At 48.6% G+C, this 21,303-nt stretch overlaps 1 protein-coding gene across 2 annotated transcripts in view; it reads right to left on the bottom strand.

The window, feature by feature from the left end:
* Positions 1–784: 784 nt before the first annotated feature.
* The window catches only part of FAM167A (family with sequence similarity 167 member A), a 44,752-nt gene continuing 24,233 nt past the window's right edge, over positions 785–21,303 (bottom strand). For both annotated transcript variants that reach the window (XM_072796054.1, XM_072796053.1), the window contains exon 4: positions 785–1,067. In XM_072796054.1, the coding sequence (XP_072652155.1) occupies positions 804–1,067 (264 nt within the window). In that variant the 3' untranslated portion in view covers positions 785–803. The remainder of the gene's footprint in view (positions 1,068–21,303) is intronic.

Genomic DNA, 21,303 nt, shown 5'->3' with positions numbered 1-21,303 from the left:
TGGTTCTCTCAGGCACTCCCCAAGGGGCTCTTTGGAGACTGGGATTGGTGTGTGCGGCCAGGGCGGCAACAGAGGGCATCTGTGCTTGCTCCACCCACATTCCCTGGTGTGTCCTGGCACCCGCTGGAAACAATTTACACGGTGCTGGTGGTGCCAAGGTCTAAGACTGACAGTCGCCTGGACCAGCCGCTCCCCAGAGGCGCTGGCCAGGGCTGTGGGGCTGCGTCCCCAAGCCCCCACTTTGTCATTCCTTCTGGTTTTCCCTTCCAGGTGGGTCCCTGTTAGGGCTGCTAAGTCACCTGTTTACGGTGAACTTGAGCCTGTACTTAGAGGACAGCAACAGGAGATGGGTTCATCTGACACACCTAATCACCTCCTCCCTGGATGTGCAGTGTCCTTGGGGAAGCTTTCTGCAAGAATTACAGCTCTGGGGGTCCCCCTTTGGGATCCCAGATCATAGCACCAGCGATTCCGGGAAACAGGAATATGGGTGAGCGAGGGGAGGATGGAGATGTGTCATGCTGGGAGCCAGGTCTCATTGAACATCTGGATGGAGCGGCCCTTCTGCAGGACACTTTGGGTCACAGACAGTCAGGGGGTTGTTGGGCTCCACAGCCGGAGCCCCCGGGGAGAGCACCTGCTGTGGGTCTGAGGGTCCAGGTTCACCAGTCACAGGGAAGTCCTGCCTCTGGGGAGACCCACTCAGGGTAACTCAGCCTCAACTCCCTTGCCACATCCCCTCCCCGCCTCCCAAACACTCTGCTCTGCACCGTCCCCCCCCCCCCGCCCCCTTCCAGGGCTTCTCAGCACAGAGAGAACCTCCGGGAGTTGATGTTCATCTTGGTGACTCCGATGAGCTTGAGCGGGGTGGAGAGACTGAAGGAGGAGGCCAGCGGGGAGTCGCAGAAGAGATCGGACAGCTCGTCCCGTTCCTCCAGCTCGTAGGTGGCATCGTTGAGCATCCTCCGGTGCAGGTCACAGGTCTGCTCGATCTTCAGCTTGTTGATGTCACTGCGCAGCCGCATGAGCTGTCTGGCCAGCTGCTGGTCCTGCAGCCGCATCTCCATCTGGAAGGGAGGAGAGGAGGCGTCAGCCAAGAACGGGGCTGGGGCTTGCCGCTCCGTCGCCTCTGACAAACACACACATGCTGATTGGAGACCTGATTAATGGCTCGCATCGTCGATTGGCCCACCTGGAGATATTGGACAGTCCCTGCTCAGGAGGGTGAAAGCACACACAGAGCAAGATGACACATGGGGACAGATGGGTTTCCTAAACAATACTTTGTTGTTGTTTTTTAAAAGATTTTATTTATTTATTTGAGAGAGAGAGAGAGAGAGAGAGAGAGCACACCAGCAGGGGGAGCAGCAGGCAGAGGGAGAGGGAGAAGCAGGCTCCCTGCTGAGCAGAGAGCCTGATGGGTGCTCAGTCCCAGGACCCTGAGATCATGACCTGAGCCCACGGCAGACACTTACCAACTGAACCACCCAGGCGCCCCTCCAACAATATTTTGTGCTAGGCTAGATACTATGTCTAAGTCTGTCTGGAAGAGACATATGTCAGTCCTGGCTTACTTAAAATTTCAGTCTCATTGTTTACAGATACATACAGATGGGAATGGAGCAAGAGTATAAAGGAACGCACGGGAGTGATAAGTACCAAATTCAGGAGCATGATTACCTCTGGGTGGGAAGGAAAGAAGGTGGTTGGGGAAGGTATATGAGGGCTTCAGCTGTATTGGTAATATTTCATACCTCATGCTGGGTAGTGGTTATGCTATTATTCTTTAAACCTTTAAACATTCTAGAAGGCCTGCAATGTTTTTAAAAAGATTTTATTTATTTGAGAGAGAGAGAGAGAGAAAGCAGGGGAAGGGGCAGAGGGAGAGAGAGAGAATCCTTAAACAGACTTCCCACTGAGCCCGACACCAGGCTCCATCCCATGATCCTGAGATCATGACCTGAACTGAAACCAAGAGTTGGATGCTCAACCCACTGAGCCACCCAGGTGCCCCTGTCTGCAATATTTCATAATAAAGTTTCAAAAAAACCAAACAAATATGTAAATATATGCCAATATTTACTGAGTGTTTTACTATGAACCGGGCACTGTTCTAAGCTCTTCAGGAATCTATTAATCTGCTCAGGCTGCCATACAAAATACCACAGACTGGGAAGATTAACCAATAGACAAACTAAGATTTTTCATAGTTCTCGTGGTCAGGAAGTCCAAGATCAAGGGGTGGGCTGATGCCATCCTTAGGGAGGACCTTCTTCCTGGCTTGCAATGGCCACCTTCTTGGTTTATCCTCACATGATGGAGACAGAAAGCTCAGCTTTCTTTCCTTTCATAAGGACATCAATCGCATGATGGGGGCCCCACTCTTATGACTCAAACTCTAATTACCTCCTAAAGGCACACCTCTAAATACCATCACTCCGGGGGTAAGGGCTTCATCATGTGAATTTGGAGGGGCGACACAAAAATTCAGTCTATAACGGATATATCAACATGCTGCAACTCTAAGTAAAATCACCATCACCATCCCCCAGTTAGAGATGAAGAGACAGAAGCTGACGAAGTCAGTCACTATGTCAAGCCACAAAGGGCATAAATGGCAGAGTTGAGATGAGAAATCCAGACAATCAGTCTCCAGTGCCCAAGCCACCGACAAGGAAGTCCTGGTTCCTCTGCTACTGTTGAGGAGGGTGGGGCATGGAGCTAGTCCTGCACTCAGTGAACTAACAAAAGGCTCATGATCTTTTCGATGCCTTTTCTATTGAGGAAGGAGAGTGATAATACCCCCACACCTGGTCTAACATCTTTACAGTTTCCAAAATTCATCCTCATGCTAACTTTGTTAGTACTATATAGCCAGCCCCGAGGGATCAGCAGAGCAGGTTGGCTGAATAGTTTACAAGTCTGGAAGAATGTCAAACAGTTCTCAGTTTCACAGTGGTGCCATAGCAGAGATGGGTATTGGAGCTCACAGGATCTCCTCAGGCTCCCAGCACTTTCAATTAATTTTTTAAAAAAGATTTTATTTATTTATTTATTCATGATAGACACAGAGAGAGGCAGAGACATAGGCAGAGGGAGGAGCAGGCTCCCTGTGGGGAGCCTGATGCAGGACTCGATCCCAGGACCCCAGGATCATGACCTGAGCCAGGGGCAGACGTTCAACCACTGAACCACCCAGGCATCCCAGCACTTTCCATTAATAACCCTTGTCGGGATCCCTGGGTGGCGCAGTGGTTTAGCGCCTGCCTTCAGCCCAGGGCGCGATCCTGGAGACCCGGGATCGAATCCTACATCGGGCTCCCGGGGCATAGAGCCTGCTTCTCCCTCTGCCTGTGTCTCTGCCTCTCTCTCTCTCTCTGTGTGACTATCATAAATAAATAAAAATTAAAAAAAAATAACCCTTGTCAATAGGACAGGGGTCCTCAGCTGCTCCTACTTGATACAAATCTGATTCCTTCTCACTGTCTACTCTGCCTGTCATTGCATGTGGCTATTGTTGTTGTGGTTTTGTGTCTTCAAGCTCAGCCACATCCTTCACATGGTGCTTGGAACCAAACTGATGTGGAGAAACCAACCATGAGATCCCAGGGGGACACTTCCCACTGTTATGCAAGTGAATGCAAATGGTCTCACTTTTCCTCTGTTAAGGTTTGGAATCTAGTGCATTGCCTCGTAGAAAAATAAGCAACTTCACCAATAAGCATTTTATTGTTCTTTTTTTTCTCTTTCATGTTTAAATGTATTTCTACAGATCCCCTTTCTTTCCATTTCGCAGATAAGAAAAATCAAGATAAAAAATCTTGCATGGGAGGGATGCTTGGGTGGCTCAGTGGCTGAGCATCTGCCTTTGGCTCAGGGCGTGATCCTGGGGACCTGGGATTGAGTCCCACATCAAGCTCCCTCAGGGAGCCTGCTTCTCCCTCTGCCTATGTCTCTGCCTCTCTCTCTGTGTCTCTCTCATGGATAAATAAATAAAAAGCTTTAAAAAAAGTCTTGCATGGGGATCAGCAAAATATTTAATGGCAAAATTGGTATTAACGTTCATAGCCCCTGTTTGTTAGTTTCTTAATCCTTGGGCATAAAAACCCAAATTTTATTGCCAATCAGAAATTCTATTGGGGCACCTGGGTGGCTCAGTTGGTTAGGTGTCAGACTCTTGATTTTGGCTCAGGTCATGGTCTCAGAGTCCTGGGATCCACGCTCAATGGGGAGTCTGCTTGAGATTCTCTCCCTCTCCTTCTGCCCTCTCTCTCAAATGAATAAGTAAATCTTTTTTAAAAACTCTACTGATTTAGAACAGCACCAAATTAATGATGGCTTGCTCATCACAGGGCAGTTGGCCATTCATTCATTTGTCATGGAGCTTGGAAGTGGGCTAGGTGTTCATTGGTCATGCATGGAAGTGGGCTAGGCGTTGTCTAAAACCCTTCTGAAGGAGATAGTGGTCAAATTTGTCTGAAAGACAGTGCCAGCTCACGCCCATTGCTTTATTTAATATGGTCTTCGAGGAGTCTTGATTGAACCACTTCTCTGGGAGTATTTTATCATTTGAAGATAGAGCTCTTTGAAAAGATGGGAACTTCATGGTTTTTATTTAAGCTTTGGCCCCGAGATTGGATCTGAGGTCTGAAAAGATCCTTAAGGTCGGAGAATTTCAGGTTTGAGCAGGTGTCTAAGAGTATCTGTGAGATGTGGCCCGTAGGGGTGCCTGATAGAAGAAAAGGTCTATTTTCCTACGGCCAATAGATCAAGTCAAAGGTCAGAGAACAATTTAGGGTTGAAATCCCATCAGAGTTAGCGGGAAAGAGGGGTGAGAGTAAGCATATGTCCAGTTCTCTTTGACTGGCCCAAGGCCACTTTGGTGAAGCCACTTCACAGACTCATTCAGCTTGGACTCATTTGACTCTGCATAAGAGTATCAAGAGAAATAAGACCATACTTTCAACAGGGCTGAGGATTCTGGCCATTCGACTTGTTTGTACTCCCAAAGGACCACGATAGGGGATGGGGAAGGGGCTGTTTTCCCTGCAGACCCTGGTTCTGAGGGCGCCTCAGTGTTAGTATCTGCCCTATGAGTCACTCGGAGTATGTATTTTGTTACGACCCCTGAACGTAAATCAGCCACTGCATCTGATGCTCAGAGAAACACTGTTCCAATGCCACAGGGAAAACCGGCTGTGTTGGTCCTATTCTCACTAAAGGATTTCCCAAGGGTGACTTGTACATTAATTTGAGGTATTTCTGCCCTGCCTTATGAGGTAACTCCAGGGGAGGCCTGGGTGGCTCAGCGTTTTGGCACCTGCCTTCAGCCCAGGGCGTGATCCTGGAGTCCTGGGATTGAGTCCCATGTCGGGCTCCCTGCGTGGAGCCTGCTTCTCCCTCTGCCTGTGTCTCTGCCTCTCTGTCTCTCTCTGTGTCTCTTGTGAATAAATAAATAAGATCTTTAAAAAAAAAGAAAAAAAAAGAAAAGAGCTAACTCCGGTAATCAGGCCGAATCTATACAGAAATGAACTCCCATTGCTAAAAATTAAAAATAAACAAAATTAAAAAACCTAAGCAAAATGTGCAGATTCCCCACCCCACTCCCAACACACCACCTAGAATTTTTCTTTCGTTTTTTTCATTGTGGCAAAATACACATAACCCAACATTTTTACCATATTAATCGCTTTTAAACATACAGTTCAGTGGTGTTAAGCATATTCTCACTGGTATGCAACCATCCCCACCATCCACCTCCAGACCTCTTCATCTTTTAAAACTGAAACTCTGTCCCCATTAAACAACTCCCACCCCCCTTCCCCTCTCAACCACCATTTCACTGTCTCTGTGAATTTGACTGCTTGATGTACCTTATATAAGTGGAATCATACAGAATTGGTCCTTTTGTGACTGGCTTATTTCACAAGGTTCATATAGCTATGAGGCTTTTTAGAAATTAAACCTTTTCCAGATATGTTTAGTGAACATATGTCTTTGCTGATCCTGTTACAGTGAGTCAGGCCCCCCTTGCTTTTTTTTTCTGCTCTGCCAAGGAGGCACTCAGGCAGCTATGATCTCATGCCCCATCTCCTGCCACATACTGTCAGGTGAAGTGTCAACTAACGTTATTACTTCACTGCATCTGCTCACAGCTCTAGATGAGAGGTATTTCAGTCTGTTTTACAGAGGAGGAAACCAACTCAGAGAAGTTAAGGGACTATCCAGGATCGGCCAGCCGGGGCATGGTGCCCTTGGACCACCCCAGGCCCCTCAGAGCCCAGAGCTGGTGGCCCTTCCATGGCTTCTGCTTACCTGGAGCTGGGCTGGATCCCAGAGCCCAATGAAGTGGGAAATCCTCTGTTCTGGGGTTTGGATCTGGGTTCCAGTGGAAGCCCCTCCTCTTGAGCTGTGTGGCCTTGGGTGAGTCACTAACACTCTCTGAACTTCTCTGTCTCTTCATCTAGAGAGAAGGGACACTGTCTTTTCCAAGGACTACGAGAAGCACGGTAGATAATAAGTGGCATGCCAAGTGAGCTGAACGCTGCCAGTCAGACAAAGGTAAGAGGTTCACCGGTTAAGCTCTTTCTCTCCAAGCCAAGGTGCAGAACGTGGAAAGTGGCCAGAACCTCCCACTTTTAAGACTTTATTAAAGAAACTGAGACGCTGGCCCTAGGTCACCCTGGGCCCGCTGACTCAACCATCAGAGTATGGGTTAATGTTCTCCCTGGCAAAGGCTCAACTGTAGGACGTGCCGATTTCTAATCCCCCTCCCAGGGTGGCCTGTTGTTCCAGCAGAATAAAGGCGCTTGCTGGATTCTCAGAGGCGCGCCAGTAATCCTGTAATTAGGGCAGAGTGCTCGGTGAAAGGGGAAGAAATGGCAGCGTGTTGTGGCCATCAGCCCACTGTGGTGACAGGGCGTGTTCCTATCAGATGAGGAAGCTCACGAAAGAGGTGGCCAATGGGTGACTTTGCAGCAATGGCCATGCACGGCTGTCGCCAACGCAGGTAGGATGGCCAGGCGAGGAAATTCACACAAGTACCTCATGTGAGAGTGATCTGCTCTCAGGGGGAGTTAGAAGACGGGCTGACTTCTGCCTCTGAGTCGGGTGGAATAAAAACAAACATTGCCTTCAACTGATGTGGAGAACAATATGGCAGTCCCTCAAAAAAATTAAACAGAGAATTACTACATGACCCAGCAATTCCTCTTGGGCGTATCTCCCTGCAGGAATTGTAAGCAGGGGCTTGAACAGAGATACTCGTGCACTTGTGTCCGTAGCAGCATTATTCGTAAGAGGCAGGAGGTGGAAGCCACCCACGTGTCCACTGATGGATGTACAGATCAACGAAATGCGGCCTGTCCATACAGTGGCATGTTATTCAGCCATCCTGGCGTACGCTACAGCACGATCTGTAAGTGAGAGACTTGCCACTTACATGACGAATCTAAGTAGTCAAACTCAGAGAGGCAGAACAGAGAATGGGGGTTGCTAGCAGCTGGGGGGGGGGGAGGAAGAGGAGAATGGGGAGTTAGTGTCTTCTGGGGACAAAGTTTCAGTTGGGGAAGAAGAACTCACTTCTGGAGATGGACAGTGGTGATGATCGCACAAGACTGGGAATGTACCTAATGACTTGTATGCTTAAAAATGGTTACATGGTAATTTTACATTTTATATATGCATTTATATTTATATTATATACACACACATATATATTACCACAATTAAAGAAACAACAAAAGCTAAAAATTAGGGTGATCACCACGATCACCCAAGGTTTGCCCAGAACCTTCCTGGTTTTAGCTCCCCAAGTCCCATATCCTAAAACCCTCCCTGATCTGGGGCAAACTGGGGTGCTTGGGGAAGAGAGTGTTTTGTTCTTAGGCAACGGCCCCTGCAGCATTTGCGAGAAGCGGCATTTTGGGGGCAATCTGGATGATTTGCTTCCTTCCTCAGTGCCCGTTGTCCACTTGCTCTGTGCTCACTTACTCAGTCTAAAACACTGACTGACGTCTTGGCATTCCAGGGAAGACAGCATGTCAGTGTTTCTTTTAACACTTAAAAATGCGAGGTTCTGGCTAATACCTTTATTCCTAGTTGCCAATGGAATGTGCTAGGACACTTTCTTGGGTCTGCTCTCTGCAGGTCTAAAATGCCCTGAAGTTTTAAGGACTTTGAAAAAAAGACAAAAATCACATAACTAGCAGACGGTCAGGAGCACAAGAAGCCATTCCTCTGAACACAACTTTGCCCCAGCAGCTGGTGCTTCCTCAGATGAGTACTAGTATATGGCCTGTGGACACACCCTCTTCTCTCCAGCACCCGGCCTCCCTGCAGCCCTGTTCCTGAGCTGCTTCATTTCCATTCCCTAGTCCTTCACTTTCTGCGATCTTGCACCTTTCCCCCTGAAAATTTGTTCTCTTAATTTGGAGAAACGACAAGATGGGGACAATGGCTTGAGACACGGCCCTGTGCACACCTGCAAGCACATTTGGGGCAGAGGTTTGCAAATCTATCTCTAAAGCTCACCCCAGAGAACCCCGTGCGCCCAGGGCAAACCAGAGAAGCTGCGAATGAGCTGGATTGAGGCTTGTTGGGATTAGCACAGATGCAGGAAGACAGAAGGAATCCTGAGGTGATCAAGGGCATTTCGTTTAGCCCCCGTTTCTGAGGCTCAGATCTAAGGCATCCTAGCCCAACAGTCACAATTACCCTCTGACTGATGTTGAAGAGAGACTGAGTATAAAATCCAGGCCGTTCTCTCAGCCGTGCATGAAAGGACGGAATGCGCCGTATTCTCTATGAGACTGAATGCTTGAAACTTGGAAATGGTTTGTGTAAGCTGTCTGATGATTTATATAACTTCACCAAAAGGTCCAGCTTATTGTTTTAATCAGTGCTGTGTAGGAACACACTTAGAAGCCTGGAGAAAATATTATTCATTATTTGATCATTGGTTTGGCCTCTGAGAAGGAGCCAGAATAATACTGTTAGGAAAGCAAGCAAGTGGTGTCATTGAAATGTGCTGCTAGAGGCAACTTTAGGGTCCGGGAAAAAAAAAAAATAAAAATTTTTTTCCAAACACCTCTAGAAAGCAAACTGTTCATGGACTGATTTTCAAGCAAAGCTGTTGACTCAAGTGAAGGTTTCTCAAAGGTCTCTATTTGGGCGGCGACAGACCACTCTGCCCGGCAAAGTAGAGGCTGCAGTCACAGCTGCCTCTCTGCAGGTGTCAGGCTGTCCCTGCCCCAGGCTGTGGGTGGGCAGAAGGACACCGTGGCTCTCATCCCCTGGGCAGAACATGACTAGGCTGTCTGGGCTTCTCCGAGGCGCTCTTGTGCTCTCCTTGGAGCCCCTATCTGCTGGGAGGGAAAGTTTGAGCAGAGCCCAGAGCCAGGGAAGATGTGCCTCAGACCCTGTCCGGGACCGTCTGTCCTCTGTGGCAAGAGTCAAGCTCTTTTTTCTTTTCTTTTCTTTCTTTCTTTCTTTCTTTCTTTCTTTCTTTCTTTCTTTCTTTCTTTCTTTCTTTTTCTTTCTTTCTTCTTTCTTTTCTTTCTTTTTCTTTTCTTTTCTTTCTTTCTTTCTTTCTTTCTTTCTTTCTTTCTTTCTTTCTTTCTTTCTTTCATAGATTTATTTATTTATTTATTTATTTATTTACTTACTTACTTACTTACTTACTTACTTATTTGACACGTAGAGAGAGGCAGAGACATAGGCTGAGGGAGCAGCAGACTCCCTGCCGGGAACCCGATAAGAGACTCAATCCCTGAACCCCAGGATCATGCCCTGAGCCAAAGGCAGACACTCAGCTTCTGAGCCTCCCAGACATCCCTCAAGTTCTATTGCTATGATAAGGTCTTTGATTTTCCAACTTGGAAGGTCCAAGGCCAAACTGAATCTTTACCCATGAGGCTGGCACATAGAGTGATGCACTCTGAATAGCCCCCAGATCTGTCCCCAGAGGCTCTGGGTTCCAGTTTGCTTTGTGTGACCCCTAAATTCATATGTTGAAACCCTAATGCCCAGTGTGATGGCATCTGGAGGTGGGGCCTCTGGGATGTGCTTAAGTCATGAGGGATGAGCCCTTGTGAATGGGATGATGAATGCTCTCATAAGAAACTCCAGAGAGCGACCTCACCTCTTCCACTATGTGAGGACTCAGCGAGAAGTCTGTGACCCAGAAGAGGGCCCTCTGCTGACCATGCTGGTCCCCTGACCAGAGACTTGCAGCCTGCAGACTGTATCACATGGCTGTAGCTGAGAAGCTACCCAGGCTGGGGTATTTTGTTGCACCAAAAGACTCAGATAGTTCTAGATCAGCCCCTAATGAGATGAGTGGCTCTGGGCAGCGATGTGACCCCTTAATGGAGAGGGGATGCTGATCACCTTCTCCTAGCCAATAAGGCTGCATCCTGGATATGAGGCGGGCCTGGAAGCTGTACACCTCAGAAAGGATTCCTGTATCCTTGAGTGGGAGCAGAAGAGATGGGTGCTGTTGCTAGGCTGGGAAGGACAGCCAAGACTGGCATGCCCACAGTCACCCCACACCCCACATCATGGGTTCCTCCCTGCTTCCCCCCCGCCCCTCGCCCATGTTTGCACTGGCCCCTACACTCAAGAGGCTGATGGACAGGTCTCCTCTTTATTCAAACCTTTCAAAGGCCCAACCAACCCTCCTGGCTCTCCTGCTCCCTCCAGCCTCAACTCCCCTCCACAGCAGTCATACTGGGTCCTTCTTCCCTCCCCTAGAACCATCCCATCCTCCTTGCCTCCATACCTTACAGGTTGGGTGACACTCACCACCATGGGTGCTTCCTACCACAGCACCTACACAAGGCATTTGTTGACTCATCTGTCTCCCCGCCAGGTGGTAAAACACCAAAGAGGAATGACTACTGTGCCTGGTGCATAACTCTCATGCTCAAAAGCCATTTGTTGAATGAATGTATGAATGAATGAATGAATGAATGAATGAATGAAGTCAATGGACAATATCTCCCCAGAGCCAGGTTTTGATTTTCTACAGCTGGGACAATCCTAGGGGACCTTTCCTGACTTCCTCACCCAGGCTGCCCTCCAGGCCTGTGGGGAGGCAGTGAGTAGAATGAACAAAGCCCTGGCTTGTGGATTTGAAGTCCTTCATTTACCACTCACCGGTGGTGCTGCTCTGGGCAAGTTGCTCAAGTTGTCTGAGCTTCCATTTCCTTATCTGTGAAATGGGCATAATAATAATACCTGCTCTGAGAATTACATGAATAACACATATATAAGACACTCTGTATAGGATGTGAGGTTCCATAAGTGTTAGTTTCACTTTATCCCCTAGAACTGCAGAGCTAAGCAGTTAGTTATTTCCCGTATGACACTCTTACCTCTCTCACTAAGTTACTGGGGTCCTTGAGTGACTAGCAGAGCTAGTCACCAAATCATGCTTCCCACACACTTTGCAGATGATTACTTACACCTGACACCTGTGTTGCTCTTCACGCTTAAGCCCAGTCCCGTGGGATTGGCAGGGTGGCATTAGCATCCCCTTTATCACCTGGCTTATCTGTGTCCACTCATAATGCCAAAGCATTTTGGGATTTGAAATGGAGGCGGAGGTCCTTAGCTTGGCCAGTGTGCATGGGCCTTCCCCAACTTCTTGGCCACTGTCCTGGACAGCCAGTGGGGGGCCTTGTGGGGCCAACAGCTAGTCCTAGGACTGTGTCACTCATGCCAGGCTGCTGGAGCAGGGCCTCCAGCCAGACTGCAGGGAGGGTGGGCCTCCTTGCCTCTCTGAACCAAGATGCTCTGCTGGGCTGTCTCTGGGTGAGAGAGCTGACAGAGAGGAGAAGAGACACCCCTTCCTCCCCTCCCCACCGCCCCACCATGGGGACTGTGTTTCTACTCTACCATGAGCTCCTTGCACTGCCTTCAGATTGTTCCTACTGGGAGCATTAACTATCCCAGGCAGGGATTGTGCCTCCTTAAGAGATTGCCTGGAGATCAATCAGCTGTGGCCAGGGCAGTTGTCAATTGAATGAAAGACGAATGAAGGACACTGAGGCACCCTGACTTCCTTCCATGAGAGACCCCTAGAGCACCAGTGTTGGGACTTCTAGATTTCTCCTGGATTCTGGGCTTCCCAGCTTGGAAACTGCTAGAGTGGGAGTTCCACACTGGTGCTGAACAAGCCCACGAACCAGCCAGAAACACTACTGACCACGAGTGAGGGGGAGCCTCTTGTGGGACAGGGGCTCTCTAGAACTGGGGCTTGTATGAGTAATCAAGGCTCTCGTGCACCTGTAGTTTCTATCTATAGATTCTCACTGTGCCTTCAAGAGGAAGTGAAGCCCATCTCTTCTCTGCCCCACCTTCCAGGCGTGATTGAGGCCGTTTTGCTCTCCAAAGTCATTTCACACTCCATTAACCCCGGAGCCTGCCTCCTTAGGAAGAACAGATGGTTTGGCCTCATCTACCTGGGGGAACTCCGCAGCAGCCTTGGGGCCTGGTGTGTGTGTGTGGGGGGGGGTGGGGGGGTGGGGGTGTGTATGTGAACTCAAAACCCACCTAAGGGGGGTATTTGCAGTGCCTGGGAAGCGGCTATGAGCTAGCTCCGGATCAGAGTCCAGAGTTAGGGCAAGAGTCAGGGCTGCACCCCTCCCCCACAGGTCCCAGGGGCTTAGTAAGGTCACCAACTGCTGAGTACTGTGCAGTGTGGCCCGAGGTGGCCCCGTGGGCTGCTGGCAGAGTGAGAGCCCGGGAGCGGGTGGGCTGGGGAGGGCGGGGCCCGAGTCTGTGACAGCTGATGGGTGGACGCTCCTGCATTTCTCCGCATAGCATCTTCCCCCTTTGGACAACGAGGGTGATGGCCCTTAGCTCCTGGCTGCCGTAGCATCTGGGGGGTCTGCGCATCCTGCTGGCTAGCACTGTCAGAGGAGCCCTAGGAGAGGGGTCCTCAGGCGCTGGTGCATGCCTGCCCTGCGGGGGGCAGTGGGGAGGCAGAGAAGCCAGGACCTTGTACTGGCCCCGCAGCTCCTCCTCCCCGCTGGGGTCCTGAGCGGCCTGCAGGCTCCGCTGGCCCACGGCGGGCACCCCGGGCTCCCGAGGCCCAGGCCCGTAGTGCACAGCCCTGCCGGGGGCTCAGCCGCCTTGAGTGAGCCTGTCCCCTTTCCCTGGGATTTGCTTGCTTACAGGCTGTGTCTGGCTCAGGCCTATGCCCAGGGACATGACCAACAATAGCTGTGGGCAGTGCTCGTTCCTTTGTTGTTGTTGTTTTTCCCCTGGTAGCAGCTTGGGGACTAGGTTGGGTCCTGAAGTTTATAAAATAATACATCCCTCAGAAAGGGGATGTTCAGGGGCTCCTGGGTGGCTCACTGGTTGAGCATCTGCTTTCGGTTCAGGTCATGATCCCGGGGTCCCAGGATTGAGTCCCACATCGGACTCCTCACAGGGAGCCTGTTTCTCCCTCTGCCTCTCTCTCTGCATCTCTCATGAATAAATTTAAAAAAAATTTTTTTTAAATAAAGGGGATGTTCAGCCCAAGGGCATGTCTTAGTCTTGAACAGTCCCTTCTGAACCTCTGTGCCATGAGACCCAGACTTCATATTAGAATAATGAAGACTTCTCAGAGAGAGAAGGGAGTTCTTGGAAAAAGTGCAAAATCGAGTGAACTCTGGAGAACAGCAAGCCTAGAGTTCCAGGAATTGAAAGAGTGTGTTGAATGAGCCTAAAACATCATGAAATACAAAGTGGATTCATGCTCATTTGATCACAGGAGCAATTGATTGTGCAGCAGCTGTTCAATGCAGGGGTTCCGAGGTCGGACAGACCTGGGTTCTAACCCCTGCTTGACTGGTTGGTCTTGGCTAAGTTACTTTACCTCAGTTTTCCCACCTGCAAAATGGGGACGGTGCCTACCTTAAAAGAGCGCTATATTACATGATGTGATGAATATAAATGTGCACAGTCCATTTAGTACATAGCACCTGACTATTTTGATAAATATTTATTATGTATGTTCTGGCAGGGAGGTATTTATTAAACCCATTTTGCAATGACAAAACCTGGGTCTGGGTTAATTGTTTTCCTAAAGTCACACAGCTAGGATATAGTAGAACCTGACTGAAAGTCTAGTTTAGTTACAAATTTTATGTTTTTGCTTCTCCGCCTGTGACTGGTTAGTGACCTAGTTGCATTAGAATCACCCTCGGGCACTTGTTAAGTTCCTGACACCACCCCAGATTTATGGAATCTGAATTTCCACGAAGGGTTGAGAAGGATCTGAATTTTTAACAAATGCTCTGGATGCCTCTTCCAATAGTTACTACACACTAACATACTGCATAGTTATAACTGGGCGGGTGCACATCAGAGGAATTGGGTTTTCCTTATTCAAGGAAAAATGTGAATGGAAAATAAGGAGCAGCCTAATGTCAATCACACTTAACGACATGGATTTGTTGCTGAAGAAGGTAGGGATTTGTGTATTTCTGTTTGGTTAATTTTACTGTACACTGTGCCTGGCGCACAGTGACTGCTCAGCGTGCACCTCGGCTCCCCGAAGCATTTTGGAACTGTATTTATTTTACCTCTAGTATAGCTCTTGTCACACCATGTCATTGTGTTTTGTGTCTGTCTCCTCCATGAAAGGCGGAACCCCATAAAAGCAGGAATCCTGTCCCAGTCACCCTGGCCCACCACCTGCACCCAGCTCCTAAGCTCAAGCACTCCATGAACTCTGGCTATGCTGGATGAACCGACGGTTGAATCAAGGGACCCCCCCCTCCCCAGCCTGTCTCCTACAGCCCCAGGATTGCCTTATGGTCTATTCTGGTTGGGTACCATCATCAAGCCTCTGCTCCGGTCTCCCATCTCCCACTCCTTTCTTTTTCTTTTTTAAAAAAATGTTGTATTTATTTATTCATAAGAGAAACACAGAGAGAGGCAGAGACACAGGGAGAGGGAGAAGCAGGCTCCCTGAGGGGAACCTGATGCGGATTGGATCCCAGGACCCCAGGATCACGACCTGAGCCGAAGGGAGATGTTCAACTGCTGAGCCACCCAGGTGCCCCTCATCTCCCCCTCTTTTCAACTGCCAGACAGTCAAGGGAAGGAAAGAGGCAAGACCAGATTCTTGGAGTCGGCTTCATCTCACTGGCCAATGGTCCCCACCTCATCGGCTCTCACTGTAAGTAGGGAATTTGGGGGGATCCAGGACTCCCTTATCTTAGTCTAGGAGATTCTATGCCTTTTTTAAGACCTAGAGATTACAAGGTGAGGAATGTATACCAGTTACATTGACAAGACAGAGGGGAGCTTGAAACCTTTCTTTCGTCTTTTATTTTTAAATCTTTTTTCTTCCTAGTTGTATGTAATGTATTCCTATTTTGGGACTCTCAGGAGCTACTGAAAAGTCCAAAGAATGATACTGGGACCCAGGAATGAACGTCACTGATGTTTTGTTTGTTTCCTTTGCTGGTAGCTCTGTTTATAAATATTTGAGTAACTGCTGAAGGGTTATTAAAGTGTGTGGCTAGATGAACAGAACAGTCTTAACTCCTGCAGGTTGCTCCTGCCAGACAGGCTGAAAGCCCCAAGTTACACTGAGAAGACTTAGAGCCGGGCAAAGGAACACCTGGACTAGAAACTCTGGGGACTCGGACCCCAGCTCAGCCAGTCCCTCGCTGAATGGTTCTGAGCATACCCTTATCATAATATGGCCAGAGCTGTCCCTGTCGCCACTACCGGGTGGTTATGAGGCATTGCTAAGAACTCTCTGTAATCCTTTGCATGTGTCCTGTTCTGTAATTAGCAGGGTTTTAAATACAGGCTTTTGAACAACTCCTGGCTCCACAGACTAGCACTGAGTGTCAGTGCCTATACCTAGTACAAAGGTAAGTGCTCTGGGGGCTCCTGGATGGTTCAGTGCTCAGGGAGTGATCCCAGGGTCCTGGAATCCAGTCCCGCATCGGGCTCCTCGCAGGGAGTCTGCTTCTTCCTCTGCCTATGTCTCTGCTTCTCTCCCCGTGTCTCTCGTGAATAAATAAATAAAATCTTAAAAAAAACAAAAACAAAAAAATGGTAATTGATCTGGATCCAGAGCCAGGAGATGTGGGTCTAGGTCTTGGTTTGGCCATTTCCTTGCCTATGACCTTGGGCATATGGGCAAGTCACCTAAACTCTCTGATCTCAGGCTTAGCATCTTTCTGAGCCTCAGGCTTCTCCTCTGTAAAAATGGGAATAGCAAGTACCTCCAAGCCTTCTCCCAGGATATTGTATATAAAAGTGCTTTGGGGACCATGCCATGCTCCTTAGATGGGAAGTATTACCATGGCTGTGATCAGATGATGCTCGGTGCATTCGGCTGTATCATTCAGCAGAAATGGATCATGCTGGCCTTGTTGGCCGTGCCTGGGATGCATCAGCCACATGCTTGCCAAGCGGGCAGCACAAGAGAGAGGCAAGAGAGGCTTAATCAGGAGAGGCTGAAATCAAGCTGCAGCCACAGAGGGGCCAGCCGAATTCAGGTCCATGACCTCCTGCCATGGCAGCCCCTTGAATTATTAAAACTTGTCAGGTTCCTCTTCCCTTTTTCTAATAACCATAAACACCTTTTTGGGGCTTTCTGTGGGTATCAAACACCTGCATGAAACTAAAATAAAAACAGCTGCTCATGTCCCAGGATTCTTGCCACAAAGACAACCCCATAGGAAGCTGGACTGTTTTGCTTTGTCTGTAGTTTTGGCAGCACGCAGGCCAAGCGGAAGATTTTTTTCCCTTTTCTTTATCTTTCGGGTTGGCAAGGGGAATATTTTAGCAGGGTTGAAGGGAGAAGACAAGGGAGCGTTCCTTTTACCCGGGTGCTTCAAGCTCTGGGACAAAGCACAGAGGTCTGTGAAATGTTCTGATTTCCAGACTCAGCTAGAGAGCTGAGTCCCACAGCATCCGGGGCACACTCACTGGTTCCTGAAGGATTGCCCCCACCCCTTGGCCACCTGGGGAGGCTGCCCCAAAGGCAAGAAGGTGGAGGCTGAGACTTTCTGCTAACATAAGCAGTCTGGAACAAGTAGAGCTGTGCCACAGCCTCTCCTGCATACAGAAGTGGGAGCTCTACCTGCCACATCCAGATGGTGACAGGCTCCCTGGATACCCTGGGGGGGCAGGTGGCAGGGGGCAAAGTTCAGGCCTGCCTAGCTTGGAGGAGTAATGCCAACAGGGTTTGAGGGTCTCTACCTCCCTTGTATCCTCCAACACGTGAGACTGAAGGAAAGGTCTGCCCTACTTACAGGTCCCAGGAGCCTGTCAGGAATGACTTGTCATTTTTCCCTGTAGCTGGAGAATGGAGAGGGAGAGGGAGCTCCTTGAGGGAGTTCTTAGGATCCTTTCTTGCCTTGGAAACAAGATTCGGGCAGTCACTCTCTGCTTTGGAGCTGGCCTTGCAGGAGACAGGGGCTGGACTAGCCCATCTGTCCAGACCCAGCGTGGCCTGCCTCTAAAAGGCTCAACGATGACAACAAACACCTCACTGTTTTTACTGACTGCTCCCAGGACAGTGGTAATCCCAGAGCCATTGGGGGCCTGCCCTTTACTGAACACAAACCCACTGCAGAGCCAGAACTTTCAGCACATTGAGGGTTTGGCATCCTGTAGAACAAACAGCCACCTGGTTGTCCGGATTCCAGATTTTAATTGGCTACCTTAGCCACATCAGGAGAAAAGACAAATGTGCACAGGAGCCTGACAAACTGGCAGAGGGAATCTGCCCAGGTGTAGAGGAAACTTAAATTCTGGGCTTAGAATAAAACAAAGGTTGTTTGAAACCCCCTTCATTGGGTTCAAACAACAGGTTAAATTTTTAAAAAATGATTTTGTTTATTTATTCATGGGAGACAGAGAGAGAGAGGCAGAGACACAGGCAGAGGGAGAAGCAGGCTCCTCACAGGGAGCCCGATGCTGGACTCGATCCCAGGACCCTGGGATTAATCTGAGCCAAAGGCAGATGCTCAACCACTAAGCCACCCACGTGCCCAAAACAGGTTAATTTTTAATGACATCTTCAGTGAGTTGATAGATGACGAATTAGGAAAACAAATGACACGGAGTTAAGTGTTTCGACTGAAATGTTAAAAATGTGAAAGGGTGCCTGTTGTTCAGATGTTGAACTCTGCATTTTCCATTCAGTCCAAGGACTTTACAAGTTGCCTGTGTTACCATTTAATCCCCGAAGTGGAGTGAACAGCACTGCCTGCCAGGCTGCATCTGAGCCGCTTCTGACCTCAGACTTACAACCTCTGATGGAATCTGGTTCTTGGACACCTCAGTGTGGCATGCTGGGACTTCCTTCCCAGAGGCCCATTTACTGGCCGAGCCCCAAGCCAAAAGGGCAGCTCTGGCAATGGCTCAGCTCCGGGCACAGGCTTGGGGATCCCGGGGGCTTCCTCTGAGACCCCTTTCTGGCCTCCTGGCCCCCGTCTTGCCTGCCTTTTAGTCCTTGCTTCTCAAAGTGGGGTCCATGGACCAGCAGTATAGCATCACCTTGGAGCTTGTTGGAAATTTGAAATCATGGACTCCATCCCAGACCAACAGGACAGAATCTTCATTTTAACAGGAGAGCCAGGTGATCTGTATGCCCGTTAGTTCGGGAGTCACCACACTAAGAGATGCTCCCGAGTGATTTCTAGAGCACAAATCTGCCCCTGTCATCCAGCATGCTCATTCAGCATGCCCAACTGGGACCTTTGCAGGAGGGCCACCTCTCCTGCCTCTCTCCCCAGTGGTGAAGGCTGAGTTCAAGCTCTGGCTCTGGCACTCACTAGTCATACAATCCTAGGCAGGGCATTTGACTTCTATGAGCCCCACTTTACTTATCTGTAAAATGGAGACAATTACAGCCATCACACAGCTAATGTAAGACAAAGGAATAATGGTGTGAGGACTGGGACTCTAATTCAGTCTGGTTTCTCCCTTGGCCTCTACGCTCATGTGTTTTGTTGACTGCTGGCATCTTTGTGAATATACATTTTTAGGAATCACCCAGCAAAATCCATTGCCTTTGGAAGATACTGCGTAGTATGGTGGCTAAGAGGATTATGGGCAATGCAACCAGATGGGCCAGAGTTCAAATTTTAACTCTCTTGCTCATTGCTACATTTCTCTCTGAGCCTCAGTTTTCTCCTCTGTAAAATGGGATTGACGGGATAGGGAGGTGATGATCGAAAGAGGTAAGTAATACATGTGAAGTGTGTGGCACACAACAGACACCCAGTGACAAATCTCAGTATTATTATTACTATTCTTACCCATTCCTGGTAGCACAGAGAAATTGTGGAAAGGGTGGCAAATGCCATGCAAATAAACTGGCACAGCCACTCTAAAAAACAGCATGGAGGGACGCCTGGGTGGCTCAGTGGTTGAGCATCTGCCTTTGGCTCAGGGCATGATCCTGGAGTCCCAGGATCGAGTCCCACATTGGGCTCCCTGCATGGAGCCTGCTTCTCCCTCTGCCTGTGTCTCTGCCTCTCTCTCTCTCTCTCTCTGGGTCTCTCATGAATAAATAAATAAAATCTTAAAAAAAAAAATACCAGCATGGAGTTTCCTCAAAAAGTTAAAAATAGAGGACTCCTGGGAGGCTCAGTCAGTTAAAGCACCTGATTATCTGATTCTTGGTTTTGGCTTAGGTCGCAATCTCAGGGTCGGGAGACTGATGCCCACATCAGGCTCCACACTCAGCGCGGAGTTTGCTTGTCCCTCCCTTCCACTCACTCATTCCCCCACCTGCACTCTCTCTCTCTCAAATAAATAAAATCTTTTTTAAAAAAGTTAAAAATAGAACTTCCCTACAATCCAGCAACTGCACTACTAGGTATTTACCCAAAGAATACAAAAACGCTAATTTGAAGGGATACATGCACCCTGATGTTTATAGCAGCGTCAGCTACAATAGCCACATGATGGAAGCAGTCCAAGTGTCCACTGATGAATGGATAAAGAAGAGGTGGTGTATATATATATATAATGGAATATTAGTCATCGAAAAAGAATGAAATCTTGCCATTTGCAATGACATGAGAGTATAGTACTGAGTGAAATAAGTCAATCAGAGAAAGCCAAATACCGTATGATTTCACTCATAATGTGGAATTTAAGAAACAAAACAAACCAGTTAAAGAGAAGAGAGAGAGAAACAAACCAAGAAACAGAACCTTAACTAGAGAGAACACACTGATGGTCCCCAGAGGGGAGGTGGGTGGGGGAATGGGGGAAATAGGTGGCGGACATTAAGGAGGGCACTTGGGATGCACTAGTGCCGGGTGTTGCATGAGATTGTTGAATCACTTTCTACACCTGAAACTAATATTACACTGTGTTAACTATACTGGAATTTAAATAAAAACTTAGAAAAAAATTACATTGTGTATATGGAAAAAAAATAAAATATCCTGCAAATATAAAGCATTATGAATGCTAATATTCCCTGTACTTGAGACAGCCTTTGGCAGACAAGTTAGTCTGGACAATTAGTATTTCTTTCTCTGCCTACAGAGCATTGCTCTCTGCATTACCCATGGTTGTCCTTGACCTGGCCCTCCTGCTTTTTCTCAGCACATAGTCTGGCCAGGGCAGTCATGCTGCTTGGCTTGCAATGGCCAGGCAAGAAAAAGGGGCCCAGCCCGCAGACCTACAGCAATGCTTTTCAACCTAGGCTGCGTTTGGAAGCACCAGGAGAACTTTAAAATCTGATGCCTGGGTCCCACCCCACTGACATTCATTTTGATTGATCTGCATGTCTAGGTTCTGGGACATTTTAAGGCTTCCCAGGTGACTCTAATATGCAGGTGGGGTTGAGAGACACCTCTCCCATCTAGAGGATGAGGGGGATGAGCTCTAGAGAATTCCCTCCCGGTTTACTCACAGGGAATTCCTTCTCTAATCTCCAACCCAAAGCCCTTCCACCCCACCCCCCCACCCCGGAAGGAATGCTAATTTATTTAGAAAGCAAAAGCCTCCAATCCCAGAAGCAATAAAACCTCAAATGGACCCAGAGCCAAGTAATTGAATCCTTGATTGATGGGGATATTTTTGTTCTCTTTGTGAAAACAAATGAAAGCAGTTCAGCCTGGGGATCTTAAAGACCAGCTTTAAAGAACAGGGGCCAGCGTGTGTCCCTCTGGACTCACCTCCTAAACCTGCCAGGAGCACCCACCCAGTGGCAGTGGAGTGTTCAGAGACACAGCATGAATCCACAGGTGCCCCATTTTCTATGCAAGCCAACTTTACACCCCACTTACTAAAGACAGACATAGTGGAAGGGTATAT

The sequence above is a fragment of the Canis lupus genome, chromosome 24 (assembly GCF_048164855.1).
Source record: "Canis lupus baileyi chromosome 24, mCanLup2.hap1, whole genome shotgun sequence".
NCBI classification, from domain to species: domain Eukaryota; kingdom Metazoa; phylum Chordata; class Mammalia; order Carnivora; family Canidae; genus Canis; species Canis lupus.
Note: the sequence above shows the minus strand (reverse complement) of the source record. Positions and strands in the feature narration are given on the sequence as shown.